The sequence below is a fragment of the Sparus aurata genome, chromosome 9, assembly GCF_900880675.1.
Source record: "Sparus aurata chromosome 9, fSpaAur1.1, whole genome shotgun sequence".
Taxonomy (NCBI): Eukaryota; Metazoa; Chordata; class Actinopteri; order Spariformes; family Sparidae; genus Sparus; species Sparus aurata.
The window spans coordinates 35,668,972-35,689,641 of NC_044195.1; the positions used below are offsets into that span (position 1 = coordinate 35,668,972).

Below are 20,670 nucleotides of genomic sequence, written 5' to 3' on the forward strand. Positions count from 1 at the left end.
AAAGTCACATATTTATCTGAAAAGGTTTCACCGTCCTCATCAATTTCTTCATTTAACTTTTTAATCTCTTGAATCAATTCATTTTTATAACGTGTGTTCAACCTATGTTTCCAAGAAGAATATTTTATACAGTATCCCCTGAACGAACACTTAAAGGAATCCCATACAATATGAGGGTTAGCACTACCAGTATTAAACTTAAAAAAATCAGAAATAAATGTTTTTGTATTTTCAACAAACAAATCATCCTGTAGTAAAGACAAATTAAACTTCCAGAAACCTGGACCTCTATGAAAATCATCATTCATCACTTGGAGGGTTATAAGTGAATGGTCTGAACGCATATGTTCACTAATATCAGTCATAGATGTCTTTGAACATAGTGTGAAGGATATAAGAAAATAGTCAATCCGACTGGCCTGTTTTTTTCTACGCCATGTATATCTAATTTTTGGAGGATTTTTTATTCGCCATATATCAGTTAAATCAAGGGAGGACATCAGAGTCTGGATAGCTCCATGTGCATGTGGATGATAATTAACTGAAGAATTTCCAGTCCTATCCATCATGGTGTCCAACACTGTATTAAAATCTCCTGTAATAATAATATTAGACCCACAATCTTTTAAATTCTGAATAGTATCTTGAATACATTCAAAAAAAGTAGCATCATCCCTATTTGGTGCGTATAAATTAACTAAGCATAATTGTAAAGATTTAATTGTGCAATCTACAATAATCCATCTTCCTTCTGTATCTTGTAGAGTTGTATGGATTACATAATCAATATTCTTTTCAATAAGGATTGATACCCCCCTTTGATTGCTAGATCCATGACTAAAAAAAAAATGTCCTCCCCATTCTCTCATCCATTTCATTTCATCCTTTAACACAGAATGTGTTTCTTGTAAACATATAATATCAAATGTACATTTATCTTTAAGCCATTTGAAAACCGCATTTCTTTTGATATTGTTAGCTAACCCGTTACAATTATAACTCCCTATAACCAACCTATTTATGTCCCTAGACACACTTTAATAATATTAAACCATCACATATAAAACAAATACACACAGGCCTACTAATAAATCTCAAGTAATCCAAACAAAAAAACAGTAAAGACATAGAAAAGACATCAACACACAACATAGAATAAAATAAAAATTGGGTGGTCAGCAGAGGCAAAGCCACCTTAACACGTGTGTGGAGGCCATCATTAATGTTACAAAATATCTTACTCACTTATATGGCAAGCAAATCAAATCCCTCTTTTCCTCTTTCTATAATTCATCCTCACATTATTATCTTCTTTATCTATGAGTAGCCTAAACTTTTCAGTCTCCTGTCATATAAGACCACCATATTGAAATGGGCATGGGTAATACAGTAATTCAGATATCCGAAGATTGTCTGTCTCTCTTTTTTTTTTATTTTTTTTTTTCTTCTTTCTTTCATTGCATGTGTGGGTGGTCTAGTTGGGGCCAAACAGCCACGGTGTGATTTCTTTATCCTTGAACAGTCTACCGTTTATATAAAGTTTATCTACAATGAGTCTTACCGCATCTTTCTTCTCCCGATGCTCTTTTAATTTGGGGATCAACTTTCTTCTTCGTGCCACAATTTCTGGAGGGAATTGGTCGTTCACACCATAGGGCTTACCCGCCAGGTGTTTGCTGAAACTTTTAACAAAGGCTTTATCCTTGAATCGTTCAAACTTCGCCATCAATAAACGGGGCTTTCCTTGGTTTTCTCTGTTGCGTTGGAGCCTGTGTACACGATCAAACTGGATTTTTTCCACCATCTCCACATCCATCTGTAATTCGTTGATGAAGAACTGTTTAAGCGTTTTTTCCACTTCTTCACCTGAAGCTTCTGAGATCCCGGAGAAAATCAAATTATCCCTCATGGATCTAGTCGTCAGCTCCAGCATTTTTTCCTTTAATTGGTCACTTTCCGTTTTCATCTGATTCACCGTTGTTTCCACTTTGGTGAATGTGGTTTCCAGCACATCAGTTTTCCTCTTATATTCATCCAGTGTTGCGCATATGAACTCCGAGGTCTGCTTCAGCTCTTGGACATCTTGCCGCAGCTCATCCAGTATATCCAGCTTTCGCAGTCTTATCTCAATAGAGGCCAACAGCTGATGATTTACCTGGGCTGAGGGTGGACTATCCGGTGAGTTTGATTCCGACCAAGATCCAGGTTTTGGTCGTTTAGAAGCGGGCTCCTTCCCTTTGTCCTGATATTCCTCAATCACCGGGCAGGTGTCAGAGATAACGCAGGTTCCAGTCTCGCCGACCATCTCCGTCCCCTTTTCAGCCATCGTGAGTAATTTACCTTAGTTTTAACAAAAGGTTTAGATCATATGTTCCGCTTGAGGTTTTAAGTCAAAACCATATAGAGGTTTTGATTTTGAGCATAGTAGTTACCTTAATTACTTGCCAAACACAGAGCCTCCACAGCGTCCGCGTGTTGCTACTCACGCATGCGCATTTTTTTTTTTTTTACTCTTTAGTTCTTTGTTGGCTCAGGAATAGGAATCTAAAAGATGGCTCATCATCTACCTAGATGCTGGGATATCTGTAACTATGAACCCTGTCAACAGGAGTCCCATACAATCTAGAGATACTACTGTTCATAAGCGAAGAGGCAGATGGAGCTAGGTATTGTAGAGTTGTTTGAAAACTATGGATAGAAAAGCTAAGGACATCTAAAGAAAAGAAGGAGAAGCTTGCGGAGGAATCGGGTACTTTAGGTGTGCGGCTCAATCAGGGTCAGATGAAGGGGTGAGTCACCAATCAAAACAAACTCTGCTCAGCTCCATTTGCATAATTGAAGGACCACCAGAAGCACCTATGAAAACAAACAAGGATGAGTATCTTGGCAAAGAGTACAGCATTGAAGGGATTATCCCACACATGACTCTGATGATAGTCAAGGATTATGAACAAGAACATGTGGGAGAAATGATGGCAGAATTGGGAGATGCCACTTGTGTTCCAACAAAAAGAAATCGCTGCCATTTGGGAAAGTAAAGACCAGGGGTTCATAATACTTATGATCTCCACCCAAGGACTTAGACAATCATAGACAGCACAACTGACACACAAATGGGTCGCCCGAAAGAAGAAAATGTTGCGACAGGTTCCAGAATGTTTGTGGTTACAACACACCACTGACATTGGACTCATGAAATCAACCAAGACCGGAGCCTGGCCTCCATGGAAGAACCAATATTCACTAAAGGAGGAAGCGATCCAAGGGGATTTCATCACAAAGTAAAGAGCTGCTAAAAGCAAAGGTCCTGAAAATAACTCAAAATCCCAAGGGCAACACACTGCCGCCTGTAAAGAAACCAGACGACTCTTATCACTTTGTGCACGGTTCACGAGCGGTGAATAAAGTGGTGGCTGACTTTCCAACAGATGTTCCTGATCCACATGCCTTGGTGGCTCAAATTCCTCCAAAAGCTATGTACTTCACAGTGTTAGATTTGTGTGCAACCTTCTGCAGCGTTCTCTTAGTGCTAAATCCTAGGAATTGTTCGGTTTTACATACAGGAAAAAACATAGAGACACCTCACGCATCATAGTCCTAATTTAGTAGAGTGGAAATTAAAAGAAATATGAATTAAAAAGAAAAAGTTCTTACAGGCCCTGATCATACTAAGATATTGAAGGGAACTAAAATACTCATAGTAAAAAGGAAAATATAACAAAATAAATCAGTAAAAATGTAAGGTTATAAAATATACAGAAGGAGTAAAATATAACAAATTGGATAAATGAATAAATACATCAAGGGGTAAATAAATAAACGCAGCAAGCTGAGCTGCACTCAGGAGGGATAAACTGAAGATCAGGGTGTGATAGACATGAACTGTCATTTAAATTAGACCACATAGATGCGGCAGGTTTTGGTACAAGGTCTCCAAGGTGAACTGTAGCTCACTAAGCAGCTGGCTAAACCGGTTTACTATTTGGGTGAGTGAGCTTTTATATTTCAAACAGAAGTTCCCAAATCAGAATGCAAGGGTAAAATAATAAAATATTCAATAGAAACATGGCAAAGGAGGGTCAGGATAAATTTGTAGAATATCATGGGCTATAGGAATAGGAGAGTGTCATTTTAACAAGGAACACAGTAGTGAATTTTGTTGAACATTTGCCAACCCCAGAAAATGAGGTACCACATGATGGTGTCAAGAAGCAAATGGGCAAGCCCATGTTGCAAGGGGGGAGGTTAAGAGAGGCAAAAATCCAAAGGACCAGGTTTGGGCACCATATGTGCTTGAACAGACTGATCATGTTATAGGTAAATGTAAAATCTGTCTAAAAAACGATGTTAGGAGAGGGTGATGGTCCCTCCTGGTTATATTCGGACTCCAAAAGATTATATGTGTCAGCTAGTTAGGGACTTTGTTGATAGGATAAAACCAATTGGAGGTAAGAGAGATACATGGTAGTAGGTGTAGACACAGTTTTGCAAAGGCCTGAGGTTTGTTCTACCAAGCAGAAGGATGCTCAGTTGGTTGCCAAGCTCTTATTTTGGGAGGTCATAAGTCGATGGGGACTTCCAGATCTCATCAGATAATGGGAGAGAGTTTGTGGATAAAATTGCAGATTTGATTCTACAGAAATCGGGAATTTGACATATAGGAGCGGTTTATCATCTCCTCAAAACCAAGACATCTGCGAGAATCAATAGTCCTGAAAAAACGCATTGTTAAAATCTAACACACAGGTCTAAATTGGGTATTGCTCGAGTAATTTCGAGAGAATCTATCCCCTTTGGAGGACAAAATGAAGGGGTATATTAAATATTTGACTAATTTACATGGGAGTATATTCACGTATGTCTCCGACAGGCAAAACCAGGAGGAGGTGTTAGAGAGTCTTGAGAAGTAAAAAAGAGACAGGGAGACCTGGAGAAAAGGTGTTTGGGAAGGTGTTGAGAAGGAAATGGCTCAATGACCACAGGAGGGTGAAGATTGAAGGAGACTACAATCTCTTTACCTCTATACGTAGAGTATAGCCAGAAGACCAAGGAGAATATAAGTGTTCTTATAAGGATTTACAGCTTGAGAGTTGAAGAGGACAAGGCACGTGGTCTGGGCCTATCTACAAGACCATCAGTGTGAGTCTGGTGACATTCAGTGACTAGTTTACAGCCTGCAGGCTATAAATTGGCGTTGCTCAGAACGAAGGTGTTAAACAACCCACTTGGCTAAATAGACTACTTCAAGTGTTTGTTTGATGAGATCCAGCATATAAGAAGATCAGAGTAAAGGTGAAGTTTGTCAGAATGATAAGCCCATTGAAAGTTTAGGCAAATCTGTCCCAGTGAGTCACCGAAACATGAGGAATAAAAGGGGAAATTAGGAAATCTATCTGACCTTTTAGAGTAACCACTGAAATAAGGGCAGACGAGTCGCGTGTTGCCATTGAAAGGTAAAAGTAAGTATAGAATGTTTAAAGAAGGTCAGAGCATTGAGCAGTACAGATAAGTACACAATAAGATACAAATATTGATGAGACACGCACGTACACAGAAACTGTGATTGGTTCTAAAGACAAAGCATTGCTTGTAACAACATTTGGTAGTTTGATGGCCTTAAGCAAAAGTTTAGTTTGGAAATATAAGAGATGTATATAAGCAAACTGTGTTAATGTTGTATACTTGTAGACTATGTAAAGAAAACTGTTGAGGTCAAGGCTTTTGTTGTTCAGTCTATTATAAATCAAGGTGCCATTGTTGAATCGCTAATCTCGCCATGTATAATCTTGTCTGAAAATAAATCCAAGGGGGGTGGAGCTAATTAAATTTAGGCTATGGTTGTGTATAGGTATTACTATACAAAGGCATAGTTAAACTGAGACAATGTCTCTTCTTTGTTTTCTGGCAGAAAACAGTCCTAAAGTTTGGAAGGACAAGTTGCAACTTATTTCACAAAAAAAAAAAATTTTAAGGCGCTATTATACTCCGGAGGGTCATGAATTGGGTTCCAAGTACATCCAGACAATCTTGGATGTTCGAAAACTGTTAAGGAAAACAAACGATTGCCTTATTGGATTTAACAGGCTATTGTTGTCCATGGGTTTATAATTTGTGGAGATCTCCCAACCCATTCATACATGGGGAAACATTTGACAAGACTGACGTCGACTGACTTGTGAGGCAGAGATAACCTCTACTGACTTAAATTTACTGACTTAGATCAATTACTCACTTAATCAAAGCATGAGTGTGGAACTAACAAAGGTGTTACTAACAATGTTGCATGTCACTCTGAAATGATGTACAGTCCTTAACACATTAGTTTAACTTCCTACAGGTCCGGATCCATGTTTGGAAGTGGTCGACACTGCGTCAAACCAACTCAGCATTGTTTGAGACACACCCCTCATTAACCCGAACTCGATTTCTTTTCAGATGATTCTGCTAGTAAAACATCCAACCAATGGATCTACATATGTCTCGTAAGCAGTATGTAATGACATGTCTGCTCAGGCAGCTAAAAATGTGACAATAACTTGAGGTTCTTCTTTCTAGGAACAGGAAAGGATGTGGCAGTCAACACTAAATTTCAAATAAAGTAACGTCTACCTGTCTGTGTATTGGTATATAACGTTTATACAGGTTTGCTGACCCAATGCAGCTCCAAAGGCAGTTGCTCTTACATCTATCTCTCCAGGGACAAGAAGTTGGAAGTACTGGAACACCAAGGAAAGATGTCGGAAATGTCATTACAGGCAATGAATAAAAAAAAAGATTCGGTGACATCAATTCCTACCATGGTTCAGAGACAGCAGAATAGGCTGTTCCAGGGAGTTTAAGCAAAATACAATTGAATAAAAATGTTGTTTGATGTATGATAATTAGTTTGGGGATAAAATTAAATAACATGGACTTCCGGTATGAGACGCACAGGGTAGACGCGCGCTCAATTTGCTCCCACTACCGCCCTTTTGATTACCTTTTTAAACCTCGGATTTTTCAGTATATTTTGTCTCAAACTGTTTGCATCAGGTTTTTAGAGCTGCACTGATTACTTAACAATGTCAAAGTCTAAAGGAAAAACAGCTGAAAAGGACAAGGAAACTTCGCCAGCCGCTAGCATAACTTTGTCCGAGATTAGCTTGTTACTGGAGGAGCACAGGGCGGCTCTGGCGGCTGATTTCAAGTCATCCTTCGACTCGCTGACATCCATGCTGGAAAACATCCACTCCACTGTGACGGACCACGAACAGCGGGTCAGCTCTCTGGAGGTTAACGCCACCGAGGTTGACCAGCGGCTTCAACAACTTGAGACTGCTTGCGCCGCTTTGCAGGTAGACAAGGAGGCACTCACAGTCAAAGTGGCGGACCTGGAGGGGTGCAGCAGGCGCCAAAATATCTGCATCATCGGCCTGCCTGAATCGATCGAGGGCCCTCGCCCATCCGCTTTCTTCTCCCAGTTCCTCGTTGATGTCCTCGGCACGGAGACCCTCACTTCACCCCCTGAGCTGGACCGGGCGCACCGGAGCCTCGCACCCAAACCTGCGCCGGGAGGCAGACCACGGCCCGTCATCCTGCGCTTCCACCGCTTCCAAATTAAAGACTTGGTGATCCGCGAGGCTCGCAGACGAGGTGAGCTGACCTACAAAGGCCATAAGTTCCGCTTCTACGATGATTACAGTCCCGACGTGCTGAAGCAGCACGCCGAGTACAAGACCTCCATGGCCGAACTGTACCAGCGCGGCTACAAGCCGGCTCTCCTTTACCCAGCCAAGCTGCGCATCACCATGCCTGACGGGGAGAAGATCTGGCTCCCCTCTTCTTCAGCGGCGGTCAAGTTTGTCCAGGGTTTACACAAAGATCCGTAAGCAAGTGATCTGGCATATTTTCCCATTGTTGTTTTATCCTCTTGTTATTTTTTTCAGTGCAGTCTGTAGTTTCGTGACGGGTTATTGCGTCTCGTCTCGATCTGTAGACTGTGTTTTCTGCCCCTGACACTCGTCATATAGGCTGACTGATCCCATCCGTTTAACATTTTACCAAGATGTGGCCTTGCCTTCTTGTATGTTTGATGTTCTTTCTGTTAGGTTTCCTGTCTTGTCATCTGATCCATGTTTTGTGTTTTTTTGTTTATCTTTTGTCTGTTTGTTACCTGTGTGCTGCTCCTGCAGCTTGGCGTGCTTGGCCCTGTCAGGCACCCTCTTTCATCATGCTGCTGACTTGTGGGTGGGGGGCGTCAGTCATGGGGGGAGAGATGTACTGGCACAACATCCACCCAGGCCCCCTAATATCACTGTATGTTAAGTTCTAACTCCTTGACAACACCTAGGGGTGCTTTAAGATTTATTAGTTGGAATGTTAAGGGGCTGAACTCTCCTGTAAAGCGTAACACAGTGCTTAACCATCTAAAACAGCTAAACACTAAAATTGCCTTTCTACAGGAAACTCATCTCAAGCCATCAGATCACCTTAAGCTCCGTAGGGGGTGGGTAGGCCAGCTCTACCACTCCTCCTTCTCAAGTAAGGCTTGTGGTGTTGCAATTCTTGTCCACAAATCAGTCCCGCTTTCTGTGTCCAAGGTCATATCAGACCCCAATGGGCGCTTTGTTATAATTTCAGGGAAAATTTGTGGCAATAATCTGACTTTGGCAAATGTGTATGGTCCAAATTGGGACAATGAGGATTTTTTCAAAACCTTTTTTTTCTCCCTCCCTGATTTACATTCCTGCCAGCTCATCCTCGGTGGTGACTTTAACTGTTGTCTTGATTCCTCACTTGACCGCTTGTCTAACAAGCCGTGTGCCCAATCTAAATCATCCAAAGTCATTCAGCTGTTCATGGAGCAATACGCAGTCTCAGATGTGTGGCGATTTTCAATCCTAGTGCCAAGCAGTTCTCTTTTTTCTCCCCTGTCCATGGTACTTTCTCCCGAATAGATTTTTTTCTAATTGACAGCAAATTACTCTCCTCTGTCAGCTCATCCTCCTACAGCCCTATAGTAATCTCAGACCATGCAGTGGTCACAGTTGACATTTGCCTTCCTGGTAGATCCCTGTCGCGTTCCCCCTGGCACTTTAATGCGCTACTTCTTCGCGATTCCAATTTTGTTAATACTATCAACAGTCACATTGACCTCTTTATTTCTACTAATGTTGATTTGGCTGTGTCTGCGGCAACAATCTGGGAGGCATGCAAAGCCTATTTAAGGGGAGAAGTAATATCCTACTCTGCTTACCATAGAAGGATTGCTGCTGAAAATGGTACGCGTCTCTCCAGTGCTATATCAGAACTGCAAGCAAAATGTATAGCCTCACCTGACGCGAATCTTTTTAAGGAACTGCTCATGAAAAAAGCAGAATTTGATATTCTGGCCTCTACTGAGGCAACAAAAACTCTATTAAAAACACGGCATAATTACTATGAATTCGGAGATAAACCAAGTCGACTACTAGCTCACCAAATCCGCCAATCTTCTTCGTCAATGCACATTACCCAAATTAATACTACCAGTGGAACAACTATTAATCCTCAAACCATTAATGACCAATTCAGGGACTTTTATAGTTCTTTATATACTTCTGAGTGCTCGTCTGATGAGGCACAATTTGAAAACTTTTTTGGGTCCTTAAACATCCCCTCCATTGACCCTGAAACATCTTCTGGCCTGGATGAACCTTTTACGGTGGGCGAACTTAAAAGAGCTTTGCTGTCCATGCAGAGTGGGAAATGTCCAGGCCCCGATGGCTTTCCAGCTGAATTTATAAAAACATTTGCTGATAAGCTGTCTCCACTTCTGCTAAACATGTTTAATGAATTTCTACAGTCTGGCATCCTCCCTCCCACACTACGCCAGGCCACTATTTCTCTTATTTTAAAAAAGAATAAGGATCCCCTTTTTTGCAACAATTTTCGCCCTATCTCTTTGCTCTGCGCAGATGTCAAGTTATTGGCTAAGATGCTGGCAAAACGTTTAGAGTCTGTTCTGGCTACTATAGTTTCCACAGACCAAACAGGGTTTATTAAGGATAGACACTCTTTTCACAATGTCAGACGGCTATTTGATATAATATACTCACCCTCATCCTCGGATTCTCCAGAATTAGTAATCTCAATGGATGCTGAGAAGGTATTTGACCGTGTTGAATGGCCCTATCTGTTCCAAGCATTGAGACACTTTGGATTGGGCAACACATTTATTTCTTGGATAAAGCTTTTATACATCCCCCCTAGCCTGTGTTCGCACAAACAATGACTACTCTGTTTATTTCCCCCTCAATCGTGGAACTCGGCAGGGCTGTCCACTTTCCCCGTTACTGTTCGCCATCGCCATTGAACCTCTGGCAGTGGCTCTCAGGTCCAGTCAGGCCCCGGGCATCTGGAGGGGAGGAGTTGAGCACAAACTTTCGTTGTATGCGGATGACCTCTTACTGTTCATCTCTGACCCAGACAGATCTGTCCCCCTTGTGTTGGCCATGCTGAAGGAATTTGGGCAAAATTCTGGTTACAAACTAAATCTTCAGAAAAGTGAGCTTATGCCCATTAATACTGCAGCCGCAGCCTATCCCCTTTCAGACTTGCCATTTAAGACGTCCTTAAGTAATTTCAAATATTTAGACATCTGTGTAACCAGAAACTACTCTGATTTGTTTAAATGTAATTTCTCCCCTCTGCTTGCTCGACTGACTCAAGACTTCCACCGTTGGTCTCTCACACCTTTATCTCTTGCTGGCAGGATAAACTGTATCAAAATGAATGTGCTTCCCAAATTCCTCTATCTCTTTCAATCTATACCCCTCTTTATTCCAAAACATTTTTTCCATTCACTCGACAGCTTGATCTCGCAGTTCATATGGAACAAAAAACCTCCCAGAATTCGGAAAGACACCCTACAAAAACCCAAAGAAATGGGTGGACTAGCACTACCGAACTTTTTATGCTATTACTGGGCCGCTAATATTCGATCTATACTGCACTGGTATCACATTAACAATCAGCCTCCACCGTGGCTGCAAATTGAGGTTGCCTCTTGTGGCTCCTGCTCTCTAACGTCCCTTTTGTGCCTCCCCCTGACATTATCACCATTATCTTATTCCAGTAATATTATAGTAAAAAACTGTCTCAAGATCTGGACTCAATTGAAACGCCATTTGGGGTTACAGTCAATTTCTCTTTTATCCCCTGTGCATTCTAACCCTCTGTTTACTCCCTCTATTAATGATCAGGCTTTCGCAGCCTGGAGGGATCTTGGGGTTGTGTCTGTCAAAGATCTTTACATTGAGGGAATATTTGCATCCTTTGACCAACTAGTGGGCGTATTCAAATTGCAGAGATCCCACTTCTTCAGATATTTACAAGTCAGAGACTTTGCCCGCAATCGCTTCCCTGGCTTCCCTGCTATTCCTCCCTCTACTCTGATTGACACTATTTTAAATATTAAACCCTACCTCAAAGGTACCATCTCAGAGCTATACAACACTCTCCTTACACACCAATCCTCGCCCTCTGATAAACTGCGCACTATTTGGTCCGAGGATCTTAATATAGAGATAGAGCCTGAGGTCTGGCAGTCCGCTCTGAAATGGGTCCATGCATCATCTATTTGTGCCCGGCATGGGGTTTTGCAGTGCAAAGTAATTCATAGAGTCCACTGGTCTAAAAGCAAACTAGCTCGCATTTATCCAGGCACCGATCCGAATTGCGATAAGTGTCACTTAGGGCCTGCTAACCTCAGTCACATGTTTTGGACCTGTCCCGCTCTCTCTCAGTTCTGGAAGTCCGTATTTGACTCACTCTCGGCCATCACGTCTACCAAAGTCCTCCAGTCACCATTGGTAGGCCTGTTCGGTGTCCTGCCTGCTACCAACCCACTGCCATCCTACTTCACCGAACTGGTGGCTTTTCTCACATTATTAGCAAGGCGTGTGATTCTGATGCACTGGAAGAACCCGCCTCCCCCATCCCACACCCACTGGATAAGGGATACCTTATCCTTTATGAAATTAGAGAAAATCAAACACTCCCTCCGTGGCTCCAATGAAAAATTTTTAAAGATTTGGCAACCTTTTTCAAGAGCATGTCCAGTCTCTGCAGCTGGTTGCTCCCCCCACTGACGAAACAGCCCCCTGAACAGCACCTTCTTGTAGCTCCTGGCTGGGTTGTGATCTCTCACTGTACTAGCAGCACACAGTTTGTCTCGTTTGTTAGTGTCTTTTAAGTGTCGTTCTTTTTTCTTTTTTTCTTTTTTTTTCTTTTTTTTTGTCTTGGTGTCTTTGTCTGGTTTTGTTTTCTTTTTTTTCCCATTGGTATTATGCGTTTGCAGGTTTGTGATTCTGTGTGGGTATTGACAAACTTTATCCTCTTGTTTTAAGTGTAACACCACTTTCTGCTATTAGGGCTTACCTCACCCCATTCAATTGACTGTTGTATCTTACCCACTCAGATGTAAATGGGGATCTGTGTCTGTTCTTTTTTGTTGAAAACTCAATAAATAAATCATATTTTTAAAAAAATGAAATAACATGAGGTGTTGATGACAAGAACGGAGTAAGGAAGTAGTGTTGCCTGGAGCAGAGGTGTCCAAACTTTGAATGGGGATCAGAATGGATAAAAAAGGGAATGGAAGAAAAATAAATAAATAGAAAATATTAATGCAAAACTGTAGATTGAAAGTAAGATATTAGATCGAAAATTTGAAAAATGTATGATAATTAAAGCAAATCGGAGTTGCACAGTAGTTATTCGAAGCTACATCAGGTGATTAGTATGACATGACAGATGAGCAGACATACGTAACGTGCCATACAAAGCAAAATAGAAGTAAAGGGGAGATTAATAGAGAGCCATTTCGGATCCAGGAGTTGGATTTTGGACATGCCTGATCTAGAACACACAACAATAGTGATGGATGTTGTATTCATAATATATAGTATCTGATTTTTGTTTGCAAAGATAGTGGTTGATTTTCTCTTCTCAGGATAACAGCGGAGAAAATAACCTGCCCAGGGACAGGACAGGACTAAGAGAGAATTCATCAATTCAGAGTGTTACAGACAACATGCCGCACTAGACAGCAATGCTGCTGAAGAGCAAGAATTCAGTTGATTTGTTATGTTATATAGAATTGGACAAATTCTATGTTTTCATATATATGTATATCCATATGTCATGATGTGAAAATTGTTGTGTTTTATTGTAACCATGTGATAATTGCAAATGAACCAAGGAATGAGCAATAATCTTAATATTATAATATTTTAATTAGGTTTTAATCTTTATATCGTCACACAGCGATGTACACTTTTCATTAATAGTTGAAAATAGGACCTGTGAAAGGTTTGGAGTTAAATGGCCGATTGGCATATGGTCATTCAATTAATCGATAAATGGTAATTGGTAATTGTAAAAGGAGTTTCCCCGCCTAGATTGGCTTGAAGGCGTGGATCCTCTATAATTGATTAGTAAGGTTTCCTATTTCTTTTTAATACTCCTTAGGAGGGGTAGAGTTTTGGAATAGGATGCAACAGCTGATTTGTGGGATTCCTCTACAACTACACCTGAAAAGCCATAAGCAAAGATTTCGTGAATAAAAAGTTTCAGAGTTTTCTGAAAAGGAGTGTACCTGAGAGGAGTCCTGCAAGAGGCTAAGGGTAGCTGAATTCGACCTAATTAGGATAAATAATTAGTTATCTAGTCATAAAGTAACTTAAAATAAGGTGCTAAAGGACCTAATAAGAAATTAATTAGTTAGCTTTCCCTAAATTTCAGTTCAAAATAGGACTCTGAACTTAGTAACAAGATTGGATGAAGAATCCTTTGTTGAAAACAGACAAGCTCGGCGCCAGGAAGTGGGATAAAGATAAAAATCATTGTGAATGTGTTTGTACGATTTTTTCGAGACCCTGCAGCAGAGTCCTGCACGGGTCTTATTTTGCAAACCCGCACCCGCCCGTACCCGTCGTACTTAAAACCGCATCCGACCCGTTTCCTGACAGTAGCACAAATTACGTACATTCCGCACCCGAGCCGACCCGCTATAAATTGATACCGACGCCCGACCCGCACCCGAAGCAAAATTAGACTGACTCAATTTTTAAAAATGAAAGTAAACCAGCGTGGGGAATGGGAGTTCTGGGAGGGCGCAAGCACGCATGAATGAGCTCATATGAAATATACCGTATTGACCCGAATATAGGACGACCCTGATTATAAGACGACCCCTCTTTTCAAGACTTCAGAAAAAGACTCTGATAACCAAATTTCGTTTCTCAATAACAAACTCACATACCCCCCTGTCAATCTCTTGGAAGCGGCCGCTTAGAGGACCACGATAAGCTTTTCTCTTACTGTTAGCGTTTTCAGACGGTCTTTTTGGACCCGCCATCTTCAGACGTTACCCTCCGTAACTCCATATTTCTTGGCTGGCTGACAGTTGTTTGGCACCTCCGCTGCATTGATCTCATTATCTTAAAATCAGCATCATAGCTCCGCCTCAGATGTCTGTTAACTTGCCACACTTGATCCACTTTGCTCCGTAAAATCACCGCGTCTCTCCATTTTTCATCTCCTGTCACTTCTTCTCCGCTGTGATTGACAGATAACTGCAGCCACAGTGTCAGTGACGTCTCTACAATAAGCTGGCGCCCTCTGCCGTTGTGGTCGTGTAGCGACACAGACAACTATCAGCATGTGTCAACGGTTAGAACCCGATTATAAGACGACCCCACTTTTTCACATAATTTTCGTCCAAAAAAACCTCGTCCTATATTCGAGTCAATACAGTACATGCTTATCATATTGAAATGCAGGCATATTTTTGTAGATGTGTCGCTAATGATTTTTTTTTTTTTTTTTGCACCTGACGCCATGAAAATGACAATCGCAAAACCCGACCCGCGCTCTCTAGGCGTCCGACCCGATCCGCACCCGTGTCCGACACAGGACATTACTTTTCACCCGTTTCATCCAAATTGTGCGGGTCACCCGTCAGGTACCCGCGGGTACCCGAACCCGTGCAGGACTCTGCCCTGCAGGTCTCGAAGGGGGGAATATGAGGTGTCTGGAGGGCAACACATTCTGATTTTTGAATTTACTTAGTGTAGGTAAAATGATGATTAATCGTTTCTCCCCATGTGAGCTAAAGAGTGAAGACAGAGTGAGGCTCACAGCTCCAGGGGTCCTAAAGTAGTTTTTCAACTGGTGAAGGCTAAAGGTTAGCAGACAGCAGGCCATCATAAAGTACTAAAACCTGAGGTTGGCCCCGCCAAATGGTGGGAGATGCCCAAACGTTTATGTTCCCGTAGAGGGATGGGGAACCTATTTGGGTCATTTTTGGGACAAGACCTACAGTTGACCGCAGCCAGGTCAGATGAGTTAGGGGAGAAGAGTAGAGAAACAGGTCAACTCCTCTTTTAGGCTATTGGATAATATGCCAAATGACCAATTAGAAGAAGTGGGTGTTTACTGGCAAAGGGGCTCTAAAGGCCGATGCAGGGGAAGAAACAGGAGGGTGGCACTTGGAAAAACCTCCTGTCCACAGATTTGATAATATCAGAACACGGCCGCTTCTGATCAGGACTCAAGGCGCTAGATTTTGTTTCAATAAAGATTGCTTCTTCATTCCACCCGCCTTGACTCCGCAGACTCCTTTTATGATCAAACTACACGCCGACACCTTAAAGAAGAGAAGCCCAGAAACCACACGACGTCTTTACACATGCGGGCCTCCTTCTCCTTTCAAACGGGGCAGAGCTCCGTGAGAAACAGTAGGAGAGACACAGACACAACACCTGAGGGAGAAGCAGGTCTGTCGCGGACGTGCACGAAAAAACAAGTGTGTTGCACCGAATGTGTGCTGATACGGTATAATGTTGGTCTGTGAGCGCGTAAATGCGCACCTACATTTAACATAATGGCTTTGTGCGCACTGAAGATGCTATATCTGAAACACACACACGCTCTAACCAAGACGGCGGCCAAAATCACCCACGGATGAAATAATCTTTGAATCCAAATTTGATGATTTTCGGAGCTCCCTCCATGCTGCCTCTCCTCCTCTGATCCTGTCCGCCACCTGTCAGGCTTGCACGCACCGCGTCATACAGTGGCAGAGGGCAAAGTATCAAAAACAAAACTAATGTCTCAATATGCGCAAAAAAGAAAGAAAGAAAGAAAGAAAAGCCAAGACTTTCGAGTCATCTGTGTCAAGTCTAAGTCAAGTCTCAAGTTATTAATGCCAAGTCAAAGTCAAGTCGAGTCTTTCATCAGTGTTAGTCAAGTAAGTCTCGAGTCCTCAAATTTGCGACTCGAGTCAAGTCATGTGACTCGAGTCCCCCACCTCTGCTTCCAAGAGATGAGTCACAAGGAAGAAAGGCAGCAAACATCGTCAGCTCACCTACACCTGTTGAGTTAATGAAGCATTCAGACAGTTTTCAGCGTCACACTGATCTGGAGTCAGTTTACTCTGCTGAGGACACTCGTGTGTGTTTGTGTTGTTAAAGTGTCACCACACATGTTTCAGTAAACTCACCCCCAGTTTATGTTCCTCCATGGTTCACTGAATACTGAAGAGAAAACTGTGTCAGAGATGGGTAAATATTTGAATAGATAAATCATGATGTCATATTTTGTATGAATAAAAATATAATTAAGTCTGAAGTCAACTTAATTTCTTACGGGGTGGTGGCGGTGGTGGAGGTGGAGGTGCTGTAAAGAAAACATGTTAGAATAAGATGGAATACTTTACATATGTGGCCTAAAACAATATTTTAAAAACACATATTATTAGTTGGAATATGAAGTTGGAATATTAAATACAAAGTAATTATGTCAAACAGAAATTATGAAATTGATGTTAAACTGATAAACTCAGAGGAAGCACACTGACTTACTGAAGACACTCTCGCTCTGAGCCAACGATGTGGTTAAAAGTCAAAATCACAAAGGAGGAAAAGGCCACCTGTTGCCAACCCACACTGAGAAATGGCTTGTCATAGGATAATCTAACATGTTTTTTTAGCATATTTATGTTCCATGATAAGTAATAATGTACTGTTCTGATGTATTTATCATAATGCCACATTACCACAGCTCCACCAGTATCTGCTTTTTCATGACCGTGTCTTTGTTGGTTCAAAGCTCTTTCAATATAACTCCCTCCAGGCACGAACAACACAAGTGGCTTTCTTGGTACTGGTTTATTTGAAGCTCCCTCCAAATCCACCGTGAAAACTATAACATACTAGCTCTGGTCTTCGAATGTTTCTTGAACCCTTAATCACTTTATAACCACTTAAATCGGTCCTTAACTTCACTGTTTAGCTTAACTACAGCACATGTGCGTCTTCACCTTCTCCTGTTGTCTTCTTACTCACCGGAACAGCGCAGCAAAAAACAGAATGTCAAAATAAAAGCGGTATTTTCAAAATAAAGGTTGACAGCCCTCTTAAGCACCACTCCACACAAAGGCACTTGAAACTAGGGCTGGGTATCACCAGGTACCTCGCGATACGATACTATCACGATATTTTGCCCACGATAACGATAATATCACGATACAGCGATTCTGCAATAATCGATATATTGCAAGAAATTTCACCCACGATACATCACGATATCTGTGTCACTAAAGAAATTCAGAATTTATTGACTGCACTGAATCCATTTCACAGGAATTACAAAACATTGTCAATCAATTTCACATGAATGACAGCCAAGTAAACAAAGAGTATATTGCACAGTGTCTCTTCTTAACACACACACTGACTACAACTATCATTAAATATCTATATGTGTGGGTTTCAGAGCTACTTAAACCATTTTTTAAATTTTATTTCGTTGTATCCCGATGTTTGAATAAAGATAAAGCTGTCCTCCGAAGATGGGTGGTGGTGGTGGGCCAAAAAAAAAAAAATCTTTTTTTTTTTGTTTTTAGTTACATTTTTAAATATCGATATTTGGCACCAGTGTATCGATAACGTACCTCAAGACGAAATATCGCGATATATCGTAGTATCGATATTTTGGCACACCCCTACTACAGACTCACTCTCATTTCCTCCTTTTCGTTTTTTGGCACACCCCTACTTGAAACATGTACAAAAAGACAATAATATTATAAACAATGATAAATTATGACTATCAGCTACATTCAAGGTAGTGCATACAGCTAGGGAGGTTATAGTCTCTGAGGGGCTGATTATTGATTAGATGGAGAGAGACAGACCAAGGGGACAGGTCATATAGAATACAGCTCTGTGACTCGTAATAAAGCAACATCCATTGAACATCCGCATGCTACCCTCCACTTTCAAGAGCTTTATGACATTTGTAGAAATGACATGTCATTGGATCATAGAAAATGTTCCATGATGAATACTGATTTACAGCTCGGTGTGAGTGTGTCTCAAGTAAATCTATGTGCTTCCTTTAGTGACAAAATGAGAAGCAGATTTATGATTTACCCTAATGATTGTTTAAAAGAAACAGATTTGAGCTAATTTATCAAATTGAACAGAGATTGCATGTATGACATTCAAAACATCAGCATCATTGTAAGCCTGTACTTTATATGTATATACTATACTAAACTATGTTTAGATTTTGGATCTTTGGACTGTGTGCTGCAGTTAATTGAACATCTTACCAGGACGAGAAGAACTAGAAGTAGAAGAACTAGAAGTAGAAGACCCTTCCCCCATGATTCAGTCTGCAGACAGAGAAACATATGAAGAACATGATGTACAACATGAACCACACCTGTGATAGATGTTTAAATATCTTGTAACAACAGAATGATTAGTTCACTCGGTCACAGTGGAGGACTCTGAGGGACGGTGGTGAAAAATGTAACAGGGTCCCTACAGAGATCTACATCCATGTTATCACTGTCTGTGTAGAGGGAACTTAACAACAATGTGATCAACAGGAATTTAAACTGGTAAAAAAAAAAATGTCAGGGAGATTTATTCTAACAACACCAATCAACACTGAGTTAATTCAAAGTGCTTCACATAAAACAGTCATTGAGAAACAGATGAAAAGAATCTCAAGACAAAATTCAAAACTTTCCCATCAAACTTCACTCTTAAACTCACATTTATTGCAAAGTCTCAATGTACTGATACCCATTTACATTTAGGCTGTTTCTCAGATGCTTTTGTCCAAAGTGACTTACAGTAATTCATACACTGGTGGTGGTGGCTGTCAGTGTTCAATGAAATATCGTTCATGAACTCGTTCATATTTTGTGCGAACTTGAACTGAACACACGTATTTCTGCCTGATGAACGTTATTGTTCATTCTGGTGTTTGTGAACGGCGTGTTCTCACAGTTTAATTTCGTTCAAGACAGTGCCAGATTTCCATCGAGCCTTCCAGGCGAAAACCGGCTAAAACACACCGTGAACAGGCCTTAAAAGTAGCGGAAAACACCCAGTCTGGCTGTTGTGTATAAAAAGCAAGCTGGACGAGAGGTTTGTGCAACTCGCTTTAGATCAAAACGAAACTTAACTATTTCAGACAGAAACAGCTGCATACCAAACATGCAGTGAGGCATTACCAAACGAACACAGATGAATTCGTCCAGAACGGACAGAACACTGGCAACCCCAGCCACCACAGAGTTGCACCGCAGCATACGTCATTAACATGTGAAGCATGTAGACAAAAACAAATGTAGGCAGCAGCACTACCTCAGACTCTGCCTCCAACATTAATACGGCATCTTTGTATGATTACTTAAAACAATTTTATGAAAAGGTCAGTGATGATCCAGGTGGGAAAAATCTGACCCTTTTGTGTAAACCTTGCCCACCGGACAAGAAGCAACTCTGTACATCAACAACGTCAACAGCGAACCTGAAACAGCACATTGAACTATAGCACCAGGCCAGCCTTTCAAGGTCTGTGCAAGTAAATAAAAAATCAAAAGACACGGCAGCCAAAACAGATCCTCTACCACCCAAATCACATTAACGGTGTACAGTAGCAGCTCTGCTGTCTTCATCTCCCAGCCGCAGCTGGACAACCTGGTTTTGCAGAATATTGTGGGAGAGCTGCAGTTTCAATGTTAAAACTGATAAATAGCCGTCTGTGGTTCTAAATGGGTTGTGGCAATAATTTAGAAAGATAATAGCTCGCAGCAACATATTGAAAAAAAAAAAGAACTATGAACTAATTCTTTTTTTGGAACTGTGAACTTAGTTCAAAATGTTGAATTATGAACTATGAACTGAACTAGTTCAATTTAAAATGTGTGAACTGAACTTTGAATTAGTTCATGTAGAAAGTGAACTTTCCCAACACTGGTGGCTGCCATGCAAGTTGCCAACCAACACATCAGGAGTTCACTGTAGTTCAGTACATGCAGACCAGGGGAATCGAACCAGCGACCTCCCGCTAACAAGACATTGGCCCCCTGAGCCACAGATACCCTCAGCTGAAGCAACATCTAAAATACCAGTCTCAGTGACGAGCATTTGTTCCTGATATAAAAAGCAGAACCATCCTTACCAGTGTGTCTGTGTCGTCTGGAAAACGTGCAGCTGTTGTAGATCTGCAGTAAACAGAAGGAAAAGACTCTTTATATGGTGAGGTTAGAGTTTATATTACGGATCCTCCCTCTCATGAACCACATGACTCATAAGAAATCCACCACCTTCTTATCAAAAGTCA

The 20,670-nt window shown here is 41.3% G+C and overlaps 1 protein-coding gene across 1 annotated transcript in view; it reads right to left on the bottom strand.

Annotated features, from left to right (window-relative positions):
• Nucleotides 1-18,695, bottom strand: part of LOC115588751 (interferon-induced protein 44-like) — a 47,827-nt gene extending 29,132 nt beyond the window's left edge. The window contains exons 1-3 of the mRNA XM_030429520.1: nt 18,641-18,695; nt 16,672-16,701; nt 16,526-16,559 (exon numbers count right to left, since the gene is read on the bottom strand). Of these exons, the coding sequence (XP_030285380.1) occupies nt 16,526-16,559; nt 16,672-16,701; nt 18,641-18,695 (119 nt within the window). The remainder of the gene's footprint in view (nt 1-16,525; nt 16,560-16,671; nt 16,702-18,640) is intronic.
• Nucleotides 18,696-20,670: the final 1,975 nt, after the last annotated feature.